This window comes from Etheostoma spectabile, chromosome 8 (assembly GCF_008692095.1).
Source record: "Etheostoma spectabile isolate EspeVRDwgs_2016 chromosome 8, UIUC_Espe_1.0, whole genome shotgun sequence".
Taxonomy (NCBI): domain Eukaryota; kingdom Metazoa; phylum Chordata; class Actinopteri; order Perciformes; family Percidae; genus Etheostoma; species Etheostoma spectabile.
Window position 1 is genome coordinate 6,675,294 of NC_045740.1, and position 15,721 is coordinate 6,691,014.

At 39.3% G+C, this 15,721-nt stretch overlaps 2 protein-coding genes across 3 annotated transcripts; one reads left to right on the forward strand and one right to left on the reverse strand.

Moving 5' to 3' along the window:
* The first annotated feature begins 3,387 nt into the window (after positions 1–3,387).
* saxo4 (stabilizer of axonemal microtubules 4) lies at positions 3,388–7,447 on the forward strand. 2 transcript variants are annotated; one of them, XM_032523834.1, is made up of 12 exons: positions 3,388–3,458; positions 3,759–3,867; positions 3,958–4,081; positions 5,090–5,252; positions 5,325–5,370; positions 5,533–5,633; positions 5,771–5,836; positions 5,944–6,033; positions 6,119–6,184; positions 6,284–6,378; positions 6,479–6,583; positions 6,666–7,446. In XM_032523834.1, exons 2-12 carry the CDS (start codon positions 3,768–3,770, stop codon positions 6,685–6,687), a joined length of 978 nt encoding a protein of 325 aa, XP_032379725.1. In that variant the 5' UTR covers positions 3,388–3,458; positions 3,759–3,767; the 3' UTR covers positions 6,688–7,446. The 2 variants fall into 2 exon arrangements, with proteins under 2 accessions (XP_032379725.1, XP_032379726.1); XM_032523835.1 differs by having other exon boundaries at positions 3,409–3,458; positions 3,741–3,867; positions 6,666–7,447.
* A 1,822-nt stretch (positions 7,448–9,269) lies between these two features.
* lrrc10b (leucine rich repeat containing 10B) lies at positions 9,270–11,620 on the reverse strand. The gene has a single exon (XM_032524408.1). It carries the CDS (start codon positions 10,809–10,811, stop codon positions 9,606–9,608), a length of 1,206 nt encoding a protein of 401 aa, XP_032380299.1. The 5' UTR covers positions 10,812–11,620; the 3' UTR covers positions 9,270–9,605.
* Positions 11,621–15,721: the final 4,101 nt, after the last annotated feature.

Genomic DNA, 15,721 nt, shown 5'->3' on the forward strand with positions numbered 1-15,721 from the left:
TACAGAATAGTCTGTTTTGTACATGTCAGGAAATGCACACTTTCACTTACGATGTCGCACAGTATTTTATGCCTGAATCCACCTTATCACAGCCTGCCTCTTTTGTATTGCATGCACCAAAGCTGACTAAAAATCAAAATGGAAAAAGATGACAATGCAATTTACTCCAAACCTTCCGTGCCAGATTTGCCTATTAAGTACAGAAGTAAAAAAGGAAGCAAGGAGGAGATAAGACCCAGAACAGTGAGGCGGTGAAGCAGAGAGAGCACCTCTGAGACCTGACACACAAAGAAGGTCTTAACGCCTGAGCTGTCTCTTTATGTCTGTCTAAATATTAATTCTATGCAATCCCATTGCAGACATAGAAACAGGTTATTGAACAGACAGAGAAACCGTCGAGATTCTCCTCCTGGTGCAGCAGAATATCAGAGTTGGGCAGGAAACGCAGACGAGCACCGAGCCAGCTTCCTGCAGACAGGGGCCGAGGTTTCGTCCCTCCCAGAACTACAACAGACGGCTGCAGGCGAGCCAAGCGCATCAGCTCGACGGGAGACCCGTGCTTGCATCACCTCCATCTATTTTTAGAATCACTGCACCCACTTTTCTTCCCTCTTTTAAGCTCACTCTGTATTCTAACTGTTATCTCAAGTGTAAATTGGTGCAGAAGGTGCAGCATTTCTTACTTTTTCTTTTTTCTCCAGTGTTGTCAATTTGATCAAGAATCTAACCTATAACTGAGCCTGGCTACAGCTCAGTCATGTTATATGTGAATTATGCAGATTCAGAACAAACAGATTGCTTTACTGAAGAGATGAACAATCACGTGGAGAGTCTGCAGGTTTCCATTTCAAACAATACAGCTGGTGCTGCCACTGATCAGTTCCTCCTCTCTGACTCTCAGGCTGAAGTTTTTCTAATAAGTGAAATCATCTGGCATAATCTTTAAATGAAATGAAAATAGGCGCCTGGTCTATTCCTGCTGTATGGATCCCCAAGAGTTTATAATTAGAAAAATGCCAATGATGTGCACATTGTGTTTAAGAGAAAAGAAGCAGGAAATGAGTCTGTCAGTTTCAATGATGTAGGCGTTTCCCTGTAGTTATTTTTTTGGAGAAGATAATAAACGGTCCCAGGCTTTGCACGACAGCACGTCAAGCAAGAAAGACTGTGGAACGGTAACACAAGCAACAGCTTGGTAAAGATAGGCTTCTCCGACTGCCAGCATTAGACAGATGGAGGGGAGCATGAAGTGACAGAGGTGAAGATGCAGTGTGAGTCCAAGGAAATGAGATGGAAAGAGAAGGAATAGGAGTGAGAATGAAAGGCAATGTGTGGAGACGATGTGAATGCATAGTCAGATTTTGTGATCCACAGGGGTGGCAGGTTGTCATGGAAAAACCCCAGTTATACATTATATTGTAATTGACATAATAAACGTGAAAAAAATCACACTATTTAAGTTCATACTATGTTTTGGAAGAGCATATGGGGTCTTTGATTTAAAGTAGAGGTTGTGAAAAAAATACCATACTCTTTTACTTCTCTTTAATAGAAATATCCTCCTGTTGGTGGTTAATAAGTAAGAATATGTCTATCTGCATCTGAAAAAATGACACTGAGAATGTTTTTTTTATACTGATGGCCTAAATACAACAGGAGGTGGACATGCTCCAGATTAAACTGAGATGTTCATGTAGATGAAGCCTATATGTATAGCTGGTGAATGGACATTTTCTCCTGTTAACAGGGTGAATGATAACGCCCTGTCTCAGATGGACATTTTTATCAAGATGCCATGCAAATTTCAAGCCATCCATCATTTTTTACATAACCTTACATCTTTTCTGGGCTAGACTGAAGTCAGAGCCACTGTGGCATCACACTGCCATCCAATGGACAGATAGAGAATCTGTTTAATGTGCTGAGGATGTTATACTCAAAAAAGCTGCACAGCTAAAAATTTAACTTAAGTCTGAATTATTTATACATCACAAATTTGCCTCAACAGCTTTACAATCTGTAAACCCACAGATTATGAAAAAACAAGAGGAACTATCTGAAATGAAACATATGCATATACTGCACATTTGTTCAAATATACTGTATATATTTGCAGGAATAATCTTATTAAGGAAGTAAAGTGACTTATTAGACTAATGCTGATGAAAACAAAAATATTATAAACAGACTGCTATGGTGTGCATGCTGTTACCAATATAAACTGGGTTACAAGGTTTTAAATAAGAATAATAAATTAAATATATGACGGCATTTTGTTTTTGTGTAAAGCAGAATATGACATACAATTATTATACTGTACGTTTTCACTTAAAATGACCTTATATGTGATAATGTTTTGAATAAGTAAATTTATTTTATGTATTACTTATCAATAATAAATGTTAACACAAGGATGTAAAGATAAAATAATGTGAAATAATGTAAAATGTTACTAGAAAGCAAACAGAATACAGCCATGAAGCATAATATAAAATATGTGTGATAAAATGCAATATAGTACAATATTGACTACTTTTATAATTATTCCTTCTAGAAATAATAATAATATATTATTGAGGAGATGTTTGAATGAACAACATTTGGTCAAATGGTAAACAGTGATTCCCAACCAGGGGTACTGGCGCAGGGACTTCTGCAGTTACCTGGGGGTAATGTCTTCTAATTATGGAGCAAATTAGCGAAAAATGTATATCATATTTATGTAAAAAATAAAAAAAAATTGTGATTTGGTAAAAAACATATTCAGGATTAAAACAAACACACACATAGATGACAAAGTAGCTCTTTGGTCTATTTATTATTACAATAATCAACTAACTATCAGCTATGATACAGGACACCCCCTGACACCTGAACACAACCTGCTGCTTTTAAGAATGTCTGACAACTCAAAAAGGGAGAGACTGCCCTGGTTGCTCACCTGGTTGAGCATGTGCCCCTTATGCTTTAGACCGATGCAGCCCTTTGCTGCATGTCATCCCCCTTCTCTCTCCCCCTCTTTAGCTATCCTATCTAATAAAGGCCATCAAAAAAATCATAATAATAAGTGCTGAGTAATGGTTCAAGTGTCTAGCTTCTGCTATACTCCAAATGGTGATTCTACAAATACAAAGACCCTACTTAACAAAACAAAAAAGCCTTGACATTCCGGGATGTCAAGGATGGCATTGTGACATATGTTTGTGCCAGAGGCTCCAATCTTATTTTATAAGGATCAAATAATTTGCATAGGACAGATCTATGAGAGATAAAGCGTTAATGTGATGTACAGAGCAAATGCTATCTGATGTTAACTGTACTGTTAGTATCCAACCCTTCACTCTGGAGCATAAACTGTAAATGTTGCTGCCCTTGTGCTGAATCTCCTAGCAACAGAGACCTGTTTACCTACAAAACCACCACAACACAGAAAGGTGGAGAACAACCTGGAGTCACAGGTACGTCTGGGGAGATAGTGAAGCTTTCCTGTTTTTCCGGAGTGATATCTAATATCTGTTGCTAAATTTTTTCTCCTTACTCAAACAGCATTTTATAATCAGTTATAAGGGATCACTTATTGCACAATTTGCTACAGACTCTGTGGCAAATTTCTTTAGAAAGCTTTGAATGCTGTTGGTTTCTGTCAAACCTGAAAAAAGAGGTTACATGTTATTTGCTTTTGTTTGTGGTTACAACACTGTGCAAATGCCCAGATGACTTTTGCCATCTATCACTGTCAGTGAGGGTTTCCATTACAGCAGTCACAGATGGCTGAGCAGGGGAAGATAGTCATGCCGACTGTTGGAGCAACAGGCAGCAGGGGACAACTGACCGGCAACACAGTCAAACTCTACAACACTTTTCATGGTGAGAGAGTGCATGATGAGGGGGAAAACTAAAGGGCATAGTTAAAAGGTCTCAGCATGAACATAAATAACTTCTATCTGACTGTGTCAGACCCGGGCAGGGTGAACTTCACTTCTTACCCCAGACATATCAGTGAGACGGGTTTCACTTCAAACCAGAGACCAGCCATATATTACAGGCCCTGTTTGGACCGCATTGACAACCCCCAGTTTGGGTAAGTGTCAGGGCAGGTGAGGAGTATTAACATTACCTGTTGCTAGTTGATCTCTAGGACAGCCTTAAAGACTCAGAGGTTGCCCTGGAGCTAAAATGAGGCTTAGACTCAATCGCGTGCGTGCGTGTGTGTGTGTGTGTGTGTGTGTGTGTGCAATGGTTGAATTCCATTTAGCTGATTGAGATTCAGTTTCAGTTTCTGGCTCACTGCCACACTGTTATACCTTACTAGGACACTTAAATAGAACAAAGCCATCATTAATGTTATTAGCAATGTGTATGCTTTTCCCACAATGACAAATCAATGTGTCTGCGGTGAAAAAAAGAGAAGCCTAGAGGTAATAATTGTTCAGCTAATAGGTGCAACAAAGCTAACGAGAGAGCCAAGCAATGTCTGTACTTGTTAACACAATCATGATAAGAGAGACTTTACCATGGGTGTGCAGGGCTTTTATATCTAGGGAATAGAAGGTCATCAGTGGTGCTCATTTTATTGAAAAAAGTGATAAAGGAGAAACAATGTCCTTATTTAATAATTAACAATGTACAGATTTTAATACGTATTACTTTCCATAGGAGCAACTTTCTGCCAAAGAAATAGTAGCTAATATAAACAGTAGAGTAGCTACTATTATTTCTCTTTGTTAAATCAAATTTTCAATGCAATAAGGACCACACCTCTCCCTTCTGTTCGGGTGGAGGCCAAAATCTCAAAGGTTATCTTTAAAGCCATCGGCATGGCTTGAAACCACTAGAGACAGGAAAACAAGTGAATGCTTTGTCATTTTGGTTGACTGGCACTTTTTTAACTGGCCTCTCATTCATGAGAATGCATAAGATACAAGAACATGTTTGGCAGCACAGGTTCTTCTGTGTTTGCATTCATGTTAACTTCCTGAACTGATTCTATTGACTGTTAATAGCCCAACTGTGATAAATAAAACAACCTTCCTCTCTAGCTTCAAACAGCCTGTTTCCTCAACAAAGGTGTGATGCTTTTTTTCTGCAGACTCTCGTTATCTGACAATTTCACGTCTCAAACCAAACAGCACTACCAGCCTCACATCCGGTCTGATTGTTTGGGGCCTTTGCCAAACCTCATTAACAAACCCGCTCACAGCGGCTTCTATCAGCTGAGGACTGGTCCAAGAACAGCGACTGTAGAGGAAGAGGTAGGACAGAAAGATAATGACACTTGAGTTGTAAATTTCTCATTATCTGTCCTCATGAATATTTCTTTTCAGACAGAATACCAAAGATTGTTTGTTCCGCATCGTCTCACACCAACAGGTAAAATTATAAAGTTTAGTTGAATTTAAAGTTCAAAGACACAGAACAGGAAGGATGATGGGTGGGAGAAAATAACATAATAATTATACTCTAGGCTGCTGTAGTTGCCATGTTTAAGAGAATGAGGCCTGTTGCCGTTTGTAAATGTTGCACTTCCTTTAGTTTCCCAGAACTATGCTACTCTGCGTCCAAAAGGACGAAGTCGTTTCATTGATGGAACAGACCTTCAACTAAACACATTTCAGGAGAAAAAAAGCTGCATGGTAGGTTTTGTAAATACTCTTTCTTGTAAAATAAATCAGTATTACAAGACTATATTTACATCTGTACTCACACCGTAGGTACACCAGTCATATGTGGGGCCTGATCACTGTCTACTTTTATTCTTTTGTCTTGTACAGTTGAACCTCTCCAGACTCACAGCTCAGTGATGAAAAATGACTTCATGCCACCGTCATTTCTGCAGGTTAGACCCACAGAACTTATCCACTGACTGTCTCTCTTTTGAAAGGATGCAGTTTGTACTATTATTTTTATAATCTGTAACAGCATCTCTCTGTGCTTGTGTTTGAGGGCCCTGAGGCGAGACCGAGCCTGTGCAGCAGCCGTTTTTCTCGAGAAACAGGATTCACGCGAGGTGCCATCGCTCCCTTGGCCTGCCCAGTAAGTATTGATCCCTGTCCATTCAGCTGTGAAAGATTTTAATGATATCACTTTAACTTTAACCTCCTTCCGTGTGCTCTTCTAGAATTCCCTTCTGCCATCACCCCAGACAAAAAGTAATGCACCAACTGAGAAGACCATTGGAAAAAAGGTTAAATGTTTTGATCTTTGAGTTTTTTTTCCCTTTAATCAATAATACCTGTGTTTGAAGGTGTTATATGTTGTTTTTAGCCTACTGTTGTGTTTTTAGGAGCCCACAGGGTTTCTTCTCAATGCTCCAAACAACCAGGCTTTCCCTAACGCACCTTTTGACGGTTCACACTTCAACACACATTATAAAAGCATGTAAGTGTGCCGAATACTTTCCATTTCATACTGTTTAGTAGTCAATATCAAACAAAAAATTATTATTATTATTATTATTATTATTATTATTATTTTCCAGGTTTTGTCATGATGCCGATTATGAAAAGTTGAAATCTGGCCACACTTGTGCAGGAATTATCAGTGCAAAAATAGACAGCGGCTACAATCGTCGAGACACGGACAGGTACATGCACACATGAAGTCCCATCATGCATACGTTTCCTTTGTGGTTTCCTTTGTCTCACATGAGCTATCTCATTTCACAGGTTCATCTTAAGAGGCTCCTGAGATGGTACCGGCGTTACTAAAAATAAAATGTTTCTTGACACATTACTCTGGTTGATTTATGCAGACTGGGTGTGTGAGTAAGAACTGTTGCAGTATTACATATCCTTTTAAGCAAATACTGAAAACCTTTATCACTCCCCCTTCTGTAGTTTTACAATAGTCCTGTCAAAAAACACGGCTCATGTTCATCTCTTTATGAAGTCTTTTTGTGTGAGCTGCAAAGCTGCCAGTCAAAGTGAGTGCGAAGTGAGTCGTGTGAAAGCCAAAGAGGGAGTGAAGGAGATGATGCATTGACTGCCTCGCTGTCGCTGACCTACAGAGAATGAGAGGAGTGTAAACTAATGAGCAAAATAATTATACCCATGCACTCAAAGTATGACACCGATTCCCATCCATGTCTGTGTTGTTTCAAACTGTTTTGCCACCCACCATTGTGGAACGAGCAGCAGAGCACAGACCGAGAAGCGTTGAATTTCCAAAAGTGTCACATTTGTATCATGTGTTATTATAGCTCGTACTATACACCTACTGTGGGCCAACTGTCAGAACCTGCAGTGGTTTTACATTTTCAACACAAGTCAAATAAACACAGGATTGCTGTGTCAAAACAAGAAATACATAAAACCACACAGTGTCTGCAAATAAGTGTTGGTGTCTGCAAATTATAGACAGCAGATCATGTTTAATTAGCTGCCATCTTTCTGAAGTGAACAGTGAAATAATATGCTTTATGGAAATTTTAGCCATGCTAGCAGCTCTAGGGATAGCAATGTTAGCTGGTCCACCATTTTGGTCCAGACTTAAATGTCTCAACAATTTCGATGTCTTGTTATGACATTTTTCAGACAGATTGTACAGACATTCATGGTCTCCAGTTGATGAAATCCACTGACTTTGGTGTTCCCCTGACTTTTCCCCTCTCACCATCAACTAGTGGACTGATTGCTATGTCATTTGGTACACACAATTATGCCCCCTTCTGGATGAATTGTAAAATTTTGGGGATGCTCTAGTAGTGCCATCATCAGTTCAACATTTCATTATTTCATTTTGTCTAATTAAACTAACTGCATTACTATCTGCTTTCGCTGTACTCGCTCGTTTGTGTTTAGTGCTAATTAGCAAATGTTAGCAACTGAGATGGTAAAGATTACACCAGCATGTTAGCTTTGTCACTGAACATGTTGTCAAAGCGTGGCTGTAAACCTTTCCTTTTGTGTAAGCAAAAATGCCACATATTCTCTGCTTCCAATTCCTCCAGTTCAAGGACTTTCTGCTTCTTTTGTCTTAAATAATAATTAGGGTATTAAAGTTGTTTTGGGGCTTTGGTCAGACAAAACAAGACATTTGAAGATTCCAGCTGTGCTGGCATTATTCCGCTGTTTTCTTTTATAAACAAAATGATTGTAGGTGTTAGTCAAGAATATTGTTGACAAATTAATTGTTAATGAAAATAACCATTCGATGCAGCCCTGCAGGAACTTTGACAACAATTTTGAAAATAAATCGTTTTTTAAGCAAAACTTACAAAAATTGACTGGTTCCTGCTTCTCAAACTTTCTGCTTTTTGGGAACTTCTTCAGTTTTTCAAGATTTTTTTGTCAAACAAAACAAGCTGTTTGAAGACATCAACTTGCAGTCTATGAAACTTCGAAGGGCAATTTTTACCATTTTCTGATATTCAATGGATCAATCCATTAATTAATCAACAAATTAATTAGATAATAAAAATAATCAGTTACAGCCCTAGACATAACACAAATATCCTTACATATATGTAAAATAAATGGTTTTATATGTTAACATTTAAGAATATAACAAAAGCAAACATCAGTTTGAGTCTGTTCTCCAAATGTTGAAAGCAGGAGTCGAGACGCGCTTTCACAGGAGAACGAGCATAAATATTTTAGCGTTGGATAAATATTTCACTCTTTCAATGAGATGGGAGAAAAAGATACGTGGAAGGAGAGAGGATTGGATTACATACAAGCCCCCCATGAATAATGAGTGCAGAGATGAGAGGAGAACAAGGGCCGGACCTGCTACATGTTAGAGACGGAGGTAGTAAAGGTGCAGTCACTGACAAAAAGGGGTATACAAAAGTCGTGACGGACCTGAGTCTCTGACCTGCACGGGGCGTCAGGTGGTTTTATTTGAATTTAAAAAATTAAAAAAAAAACTGCTTGATCTATTTGAATCTATTTAATGTTTGCAGCCTCCCTATGGACTTACCTTTTTATGGTGAGGTTCCCCAGCTATTCCCGTCAGCCATCCCTTTAATAATATTGCTTGTCTCCCTCTCTTTCTTCTTGGCACTGACCCTCACAGGACTGCTTACAAAACACTGACAAGGGTTGGGAGTTTGTGTTTAGCATGTCATAAATATTTTGCAGATCTTAATCCAATACACACATTTACATATGCACACCGTGTTTGGTTTATAAAAATAGCAATAAGTTGAGCCGAGCAGCACTGGTACATAAAACAGACCCTTGCCATGATGTGTCAGTGAAGTAAACAGTAGCTGGCGCGTTCACTGGATCCCAGTTAAGACATGTTTACCCATAAATGATTGACACTGAATTAGCTGAGAATATTTAATACGGCAAGACTTGGTCTCATGTGAACACACAGAAAACAACCCTAATGTAAAACACTCCCCCCCCCATACACACACACACACACACACACACACACACACACACACACTCCATCTGAGTAATGCTCTGTCTTGATCATTTGCAGCTGATTGAGATGTCACAGGTGCTGTCAGTTTACAGTTTTATAATGCCTTAATACTAATTCATTTTCACATTTAACGATAGATTAGCAGCACAGCTAATTTGTGTCAGCTTCATTTCTGTCATTCACCTCCACCTGCCTGCAGTTCATCTTAGTCTTAATGGTGAAGGGTTTTTTCATGCCCCTTCATCTTGTCTCCCTGTGTCCTCCAGCTCCTCATACTCATAGTCCATCTGAGCCCTTTCGTATTCCAGCTCGTCCCCCTCATATTCAAACCCCTCTCCCTCACATATCAGCTCCTCCGTTTCATATTCAACACCCTCTTCGTCATATTCAAGCTCAGCTCCGTCGTACTCAGTGACAGGTACCTCCACATCCTCCTCCTCCTCCTCCTCCTCCTCCTCTTCCCTTGCCTCTTCCTCTGTAACGTCTGCGTCCCCTAAAGTCACCACAGCTTGTTTTGAGTTGGAGCTGCTGTTCTTCAGGATGCCGTGAATCACCGGCTCCTCTCCTGCTAGAGCCAACTCTTCGGCCTCTTGCTCTGCGGCCTTTCGTCGCCTCTCGTTTCTGGCCTCACGCTTCTCCAAGAACTCTGCAGCACCTTCTCCAACCACAAGCACCTCCTCTCCCACTTTAGGTGGGCTTTCCACTGGGTTGTGGTCATAGGAAAAGAGGCGCAGGGCATGGAGGCGCTTCAGGCTGGGAAACTCTGATATCTTGTTGCGGTCCAGATCCAGTATCTCCAAACTCTCCATGCGCAGCAGGACTTTGGGGAAGGTTTCAAAGCGGTTCCCGTAGAGCCATAACCCCCTCAAAGCCTCCATACGCCAGAGGTCAGGAGGCAGCCTCTTCAGCCGGTTGTCCCCAATCTGAAGGGACTTGAGGTTGGGCAGGTCGTAGAGCTCCAGTGGAAACATCTGGAAGTAGTTGCTTTCCATCCACAGGCAGCGCAGACTCTGCAGGTTCCTCACCTCTGGCGGGAGTGACATGAGCCGGTTGCTGCCCAGGTAGAGGCGAGTGAGGTTAGTGAGCTGGCAGACGGCGGCGGGAACGTCCTCCATCTTGTTGAAGTCGAGGGCAAGGATCCGCAGACCTTGCAGTTGGGAGATGCTGTCGGGCAAAGTGCGTAGGCTGTTTCCACAAACATACAGCTTTTCCAGATGCATTAGTCCACTAACACGCGAAGGCAACCGCTTAAATTTACGGTAGCTCAAGTCCAGCACAGGATCTCCACTCTCAAACAACTCCTCCACCCCCATTGGAAGATCCTGCTCCACCTCCAACTCCTCTTCTTTCTTCTTCTCTGTGATTTCTGCCTCCTCACCACCCTTTGCCCCCTCCTCTTCCTCTTCTTCCTCTCCCTTTCTGGAGGAGTTGCCCATGCTGTGGCCTGCAGCCCCTGGGTGAGTCAGGACAGAGTCATTTGACGAGGTAGTGTCTGTGACAAGTTAACCCTTCTCCTGGGAGCTGCTGTTGTCCTGTTGTTAAACCCACCGGCTGCAAACGGCATCACGCTCCAGGCCAATCAACACTCCTGCAGCCATGCCTCAGCAGTCTGTCAGGTGTCTCCTGATCCCTTCATCTACCACTTCATCAGAAAACATCTAACAAACTGTGAAGCAATAGTAATGATGGTAGTATGTGTCTTTTACAGTCCATTGTAGTATAAGTAGTGCTGCTGGTAGTTCAACGAAGTAAAGCAGAATTTAGAGCTGAAATTGAATTCTTGCCGTCCTTACCGTTTCTCTCCTCTTCAACTTCCTCGAGGGTTTTCAGAGAAAGATAACGCGCAGCTTTAAGGTCACCTGTCCCCGTGATCCGGTCTCTCTATCAAAACAGGAACAAACGTGCCACATTAGGACTCTAAATAGTCAGTTTAACGTCGCTCTTGCTGTAACAGTGCGTCCTCAGCTCGGTGACCTGGCCGGCGGCAAAGAAAAACTGTTAATGGAAGTCTGTCCACTAGTTAATGCAGCTGCTCCCCATTAGAGGCCGAGGGCTCGCGGAGTTTTAATCCACGCTGGAGAAACAAATTGAACATTTTGGGCAAATTGCAGCGCTGGCTGACTGAGGGACTCTGCTCCTGATGTTGGCCGCTTCTTTCCATCAGTGTGAAGGTTTACATTGAACTGCTACCTCCCTCCCTCTACCCGGAACAGGGGGCATTCACATCACATGGTCAGTGTGTGTGTGTTTGTGTGTGTGTGTGTGTGTGTGTGTGTGTGTCAAAAGTGGCTGTAGCCTACAAAAAAAAACTTTCTCAGTTTAAAGAAAACTACTAAGGTTCAGGCATGCATATTAAACGTGTCAGTAGATTATGATTTTAATTGTGTTCCCTTTTGTTTACACGCAGCTCTTTTTATTTATATTGTATTGTAATAGTTTTTATTACAATTGTCTTGCATCTCTATTAGTATTTTTTATTATAGGCTATATCTCATATAGGCCTATCTACTATAGTCTAGATTTATACCGTATATGTCATACATTCATTTTCCTCGTTTGTCTAGCTCGTTTATTTTGTTTGTTTTGTTGGAATGCCAGTTATAGGTCTATGGCATTGTACGTTCCAATCCTTTTGTCTTTTTATCTGTCACCGTAACTACTGTAATGTCTGCAGTAATATAAAAAAAAAGGTTTAAGCCTCACTACTCCAATAAGAAAGACAACAACACTTTTAGAAAGTAGTGCATCTACTTTAGTACTGTACTTAAGTACAATTTTGAGATACTTTACTTGAATATTTCCATGTTACGCAACTTCATACAGCACTTCTTCTCCACCACAGTTTAGAGTTAAATTTTGTACTTCTTACTCCACACCTATGCGATAATTACTAGTAACTTTGCAGATTAGGTTTAATATACAAAACATAAATTGAGTTGGATTAAACTGTATCAGCAGCCCCACATCAGACTACACTTTGAGATATAATGGCTAATCATACCAAAGAAGCCTATACTTGCCAAAGTATTTAAACTGTCTATTTGGTGTATGCTAACATTTACTTTTTTTATTGCAGTTAGATAAACTCAAAGTTTTGTCATTATTGTATTGTATATGTTGTTTGTATGCCATGTAACAATGGTCTAGAGGTGACAGAATTCTAGACCATTAAAAAATGACTGTCTAACATAAAAAGAGATCAATAAAAGAATCTGACAGGAACCATTATTTTAATGAGAACTTTGATTTTGAAGTATATTTGCTGATGATACTTTTACTAAAGTAACGTTTTGAATGCAATACTTTTACTTGTAGGCCTAACTAAGGAAGCATGTGCGGCCATGCCTGAAAAAGAAAAATGTATCAGTATCACGTTATTACTTGAAAAGTTTAATGTAATAACAAGGTGTTTTTCATATTTTTTCCCCTTTTAACAAGATATTTTCCCGTTATTACAACATACAAACTTATTACAAAATCAAATTATAAAAAAAACATTTTCCTTTTTTTATAATATAGCTACTATTTATCATGTTTTATTATTATGTAAAACTTTTCACGTTCTAAAGTCATACTTTTTGAAACTCCTATTTGAATGAAGACACAACGTATGGATGGAAATTCTGTAAAATATCACTTGAAAAAGTGAAAAGTTGTACGTAATAACGTGATCATTTATTGTTATGACATGAACGTTTTTACGTTATAATGTGATAAATATTATATTGTAATAACAAAAACATTTTGTTGTTATAAGTTGATCATTTTTTATGTTGGAATAACTTGAAAAATTCTTGTTAAAATGTGAAGATATCCTGTTGTAACTTAAAAAACATCCTTATTACATTAACAGTTTCACATTTTAACGTGTTAATGATATGTGTTTCTTTGTCAGGCATGGCAGCACTATGCTACTTTATGTAACTGAGTATTTTTATATTGTTGTAATCTTACTCCAACTAAAGGATCTAAATACTTGTTGCACAGCTGAAAATACATAATGATACATAATGCAGTGTGGTAAAAAAAACAGTAATCATCACAGTCTCTTGGATCTCAGTTGATAACTTTAGTGCTGGTTTGTATCAAACACTCCAGACTTCAGCCACAGCAGGTTTTTATAGACCAATTGAAAAGCTGTAACGATAGCCTTCATGAGACTTTCTGCTGACACAAAAAGACACAAAAATAACCTGTAAACTGCTGCCAACCTTCACAGTGTTCAGTCTGAGATCCAATAGTAACCAACCAATAAGCAGTGTTAGGATACAAATTAAAACATTTCTTATAGATCTACAGAATTTAATGACTCACCACTTCAGATAGTAAGATAAATAACGAAACCTACTAAAATGCAGTTCAGAGTGTCAGGAATGTGACAAGGCTAAAATATATTCATACACTGTGGCTCAAAATAGCTCCACAATTTGGATGAGCCCAGAGCAAGTTTTTAACAAAAGGGCAACAGCAGTTACAGCATAAGCTAACTTTATCCAGTGGAGGAATATTAACATCCTTTTCATTAAAACTGTGTAAAAATACTACAACTGCATACTAAGAGTATGCTACACCTAAGTACATTTACAGTACATGTACTGTACTAAAGTACGATTTTGAGGTACATACTTGTACTTTACTTGGGGATTTCCATTTTTATTCTTCAGTAATTTTACTTAAATTCCACAACATTTAAGAGGGACATACTTTTTACTCCTCTGAAATAATTTGGATGTTTTAGTATTAGCTACTTTGCAGATGAATATTTTACAGACAAAACATACAATGCATTAATATAGATAACATTACAATGCAGGGCTTACAAAGTAATGCATCAATAAAATTCCAAAATGCAGTTAAAATATATTTATATACTGTATATTAATAATACAACAATAATATAACACTGACATGAGCCTTTCTGCTGCCTAATGCGTACTTTTGCTGCTTAAGTGCATTTCAATCAGGAGAGACATGTTTGCAGGTATACAAATAAGGTTTATTGTACAGCTCAATAAAATGTACAAAGTCTTTGCCGATTAGACTCCATTGCTATACAAATATTTTGCATATGTATGTAGGGGTAGAGAACCATCAGACCCTCAATGGATAGACATCGGTGGTGGCGACAAAAGAGCCCAAAAACCAGACCGAAGAAAGCTCCAGAACGGTCAGCCGAAGCAGATGACTGGAGGTGGGAGGGGAGGTGGAGGGTTGCACTCTTTGCCTTCAACAACAGCTGATAGCAAAGAATGAAACTGATTTTTTAAAGCACGGTTGTGACTTGGTTTAGCAGGAAGGTGAGTGCCTCCAACAACTGATTTGAGTTAGGTAGAGCATTGATTAAGAGTTAGGTCTTCCTGAAAGAATTTACACTGAGATACATTTCAATCAGGAGAGACTAGTTGCAGATATGCGACAGTTATACTCAGCATGATAAATTGTGCATTTATTTGGATAACAGCTGAATTAATTTAGGAGAGCATTGATTAAAAGTTAGGTCTTGCTGAAAGAATTTACGCTGAGCTACATGTGGGCATTTCAGTGCTATTGAGGTAAAACTAATATTGTAGTATTACTTAAGTAACAATTTTCTGTTGTAAAACTACTTCAGTTTTACATCTGAGTGTGGGACGGTCTATTTGTAATCCAGTATTTATACATTGTGAATATTGCTATTAAGCAAAATATTGGAACACTTATTCCAGCACTATGGTACCGGCAGCAATATGTATGTACGTAATAGGTCAAAGTGTGCATTGTAGCATCTCTTTTAAAATTATGAATGCATTAACGTGTTAATAGTATTATTGCTTCAGTTGTAGGTGGTGCATAGACTGAAACTACTTAATGTGCTGTTGTTTAATCTAATGCAGTAAACAAGTTCAATAAGTCGATTTGAAATGAAGATCAGTAGAAATTCTTTCAAAATAGAAATACTCAGTACAAGTACCAATACAGGAAAATTTGTTTAACACCCATTATTTACTTTATTGAATTTTTGACAAAAGCAGACATGGTTTCTGATTGGCAGCCTGTTTTGTTGGTTGTGATACTGAAGAAAAGCCTAGAAAAGCTGCTGGGGTCAGATGTGCAGCGCTTCTGTCACCCTGATAAGCTGTGGCAAAAGAAGCGGACAAACAGGGAGACAGGCTGCACGCTGCTTGAGGATAATCCTGTCTGATATGCTGAGGACCAAAAGAGCTGATTTGCAAATTTCTGCATTGCATTCATGACCCTGAAATGACACAATAGACTGTATGCAGCAGACAGACAGACAGACAGAGACCCCGGGCGGTGAATGGATGTAACTGCTGAGGTGAATGTATTGAATGCAGATGCAAAATCT

Coding starts and splice junctions, on each gene's coding strand:
- saxo4 (XM_032523834.1), top strand. CDS start 3,768: ATGGCTGAGCAGGGGAAGATAGTCATGCCGACTGTTGGAGCAACAGGC. Junction 3,868..3,957: donor ACTCTACAACACTTTTCATG/GTGAGAGAGTGC, acceptor TGACTGTGTCAG/ACCCGGGCAGGGTGAACTTC. Junction 5,253..5,324: donor CAGCGACTGTAGAGGAAGAG/GTAGGACAGAAA, acceptor ATTTCTTTTCAG/ACAGAATACCAAAGATTGTT.
- lrrc10b (XM_032524408.1), bottom strand. CDS start 10,811: ATGGGCAACTCCTCCAGAAAGGGAGAGGAAGAAGAGGAAGAGGAGGGG.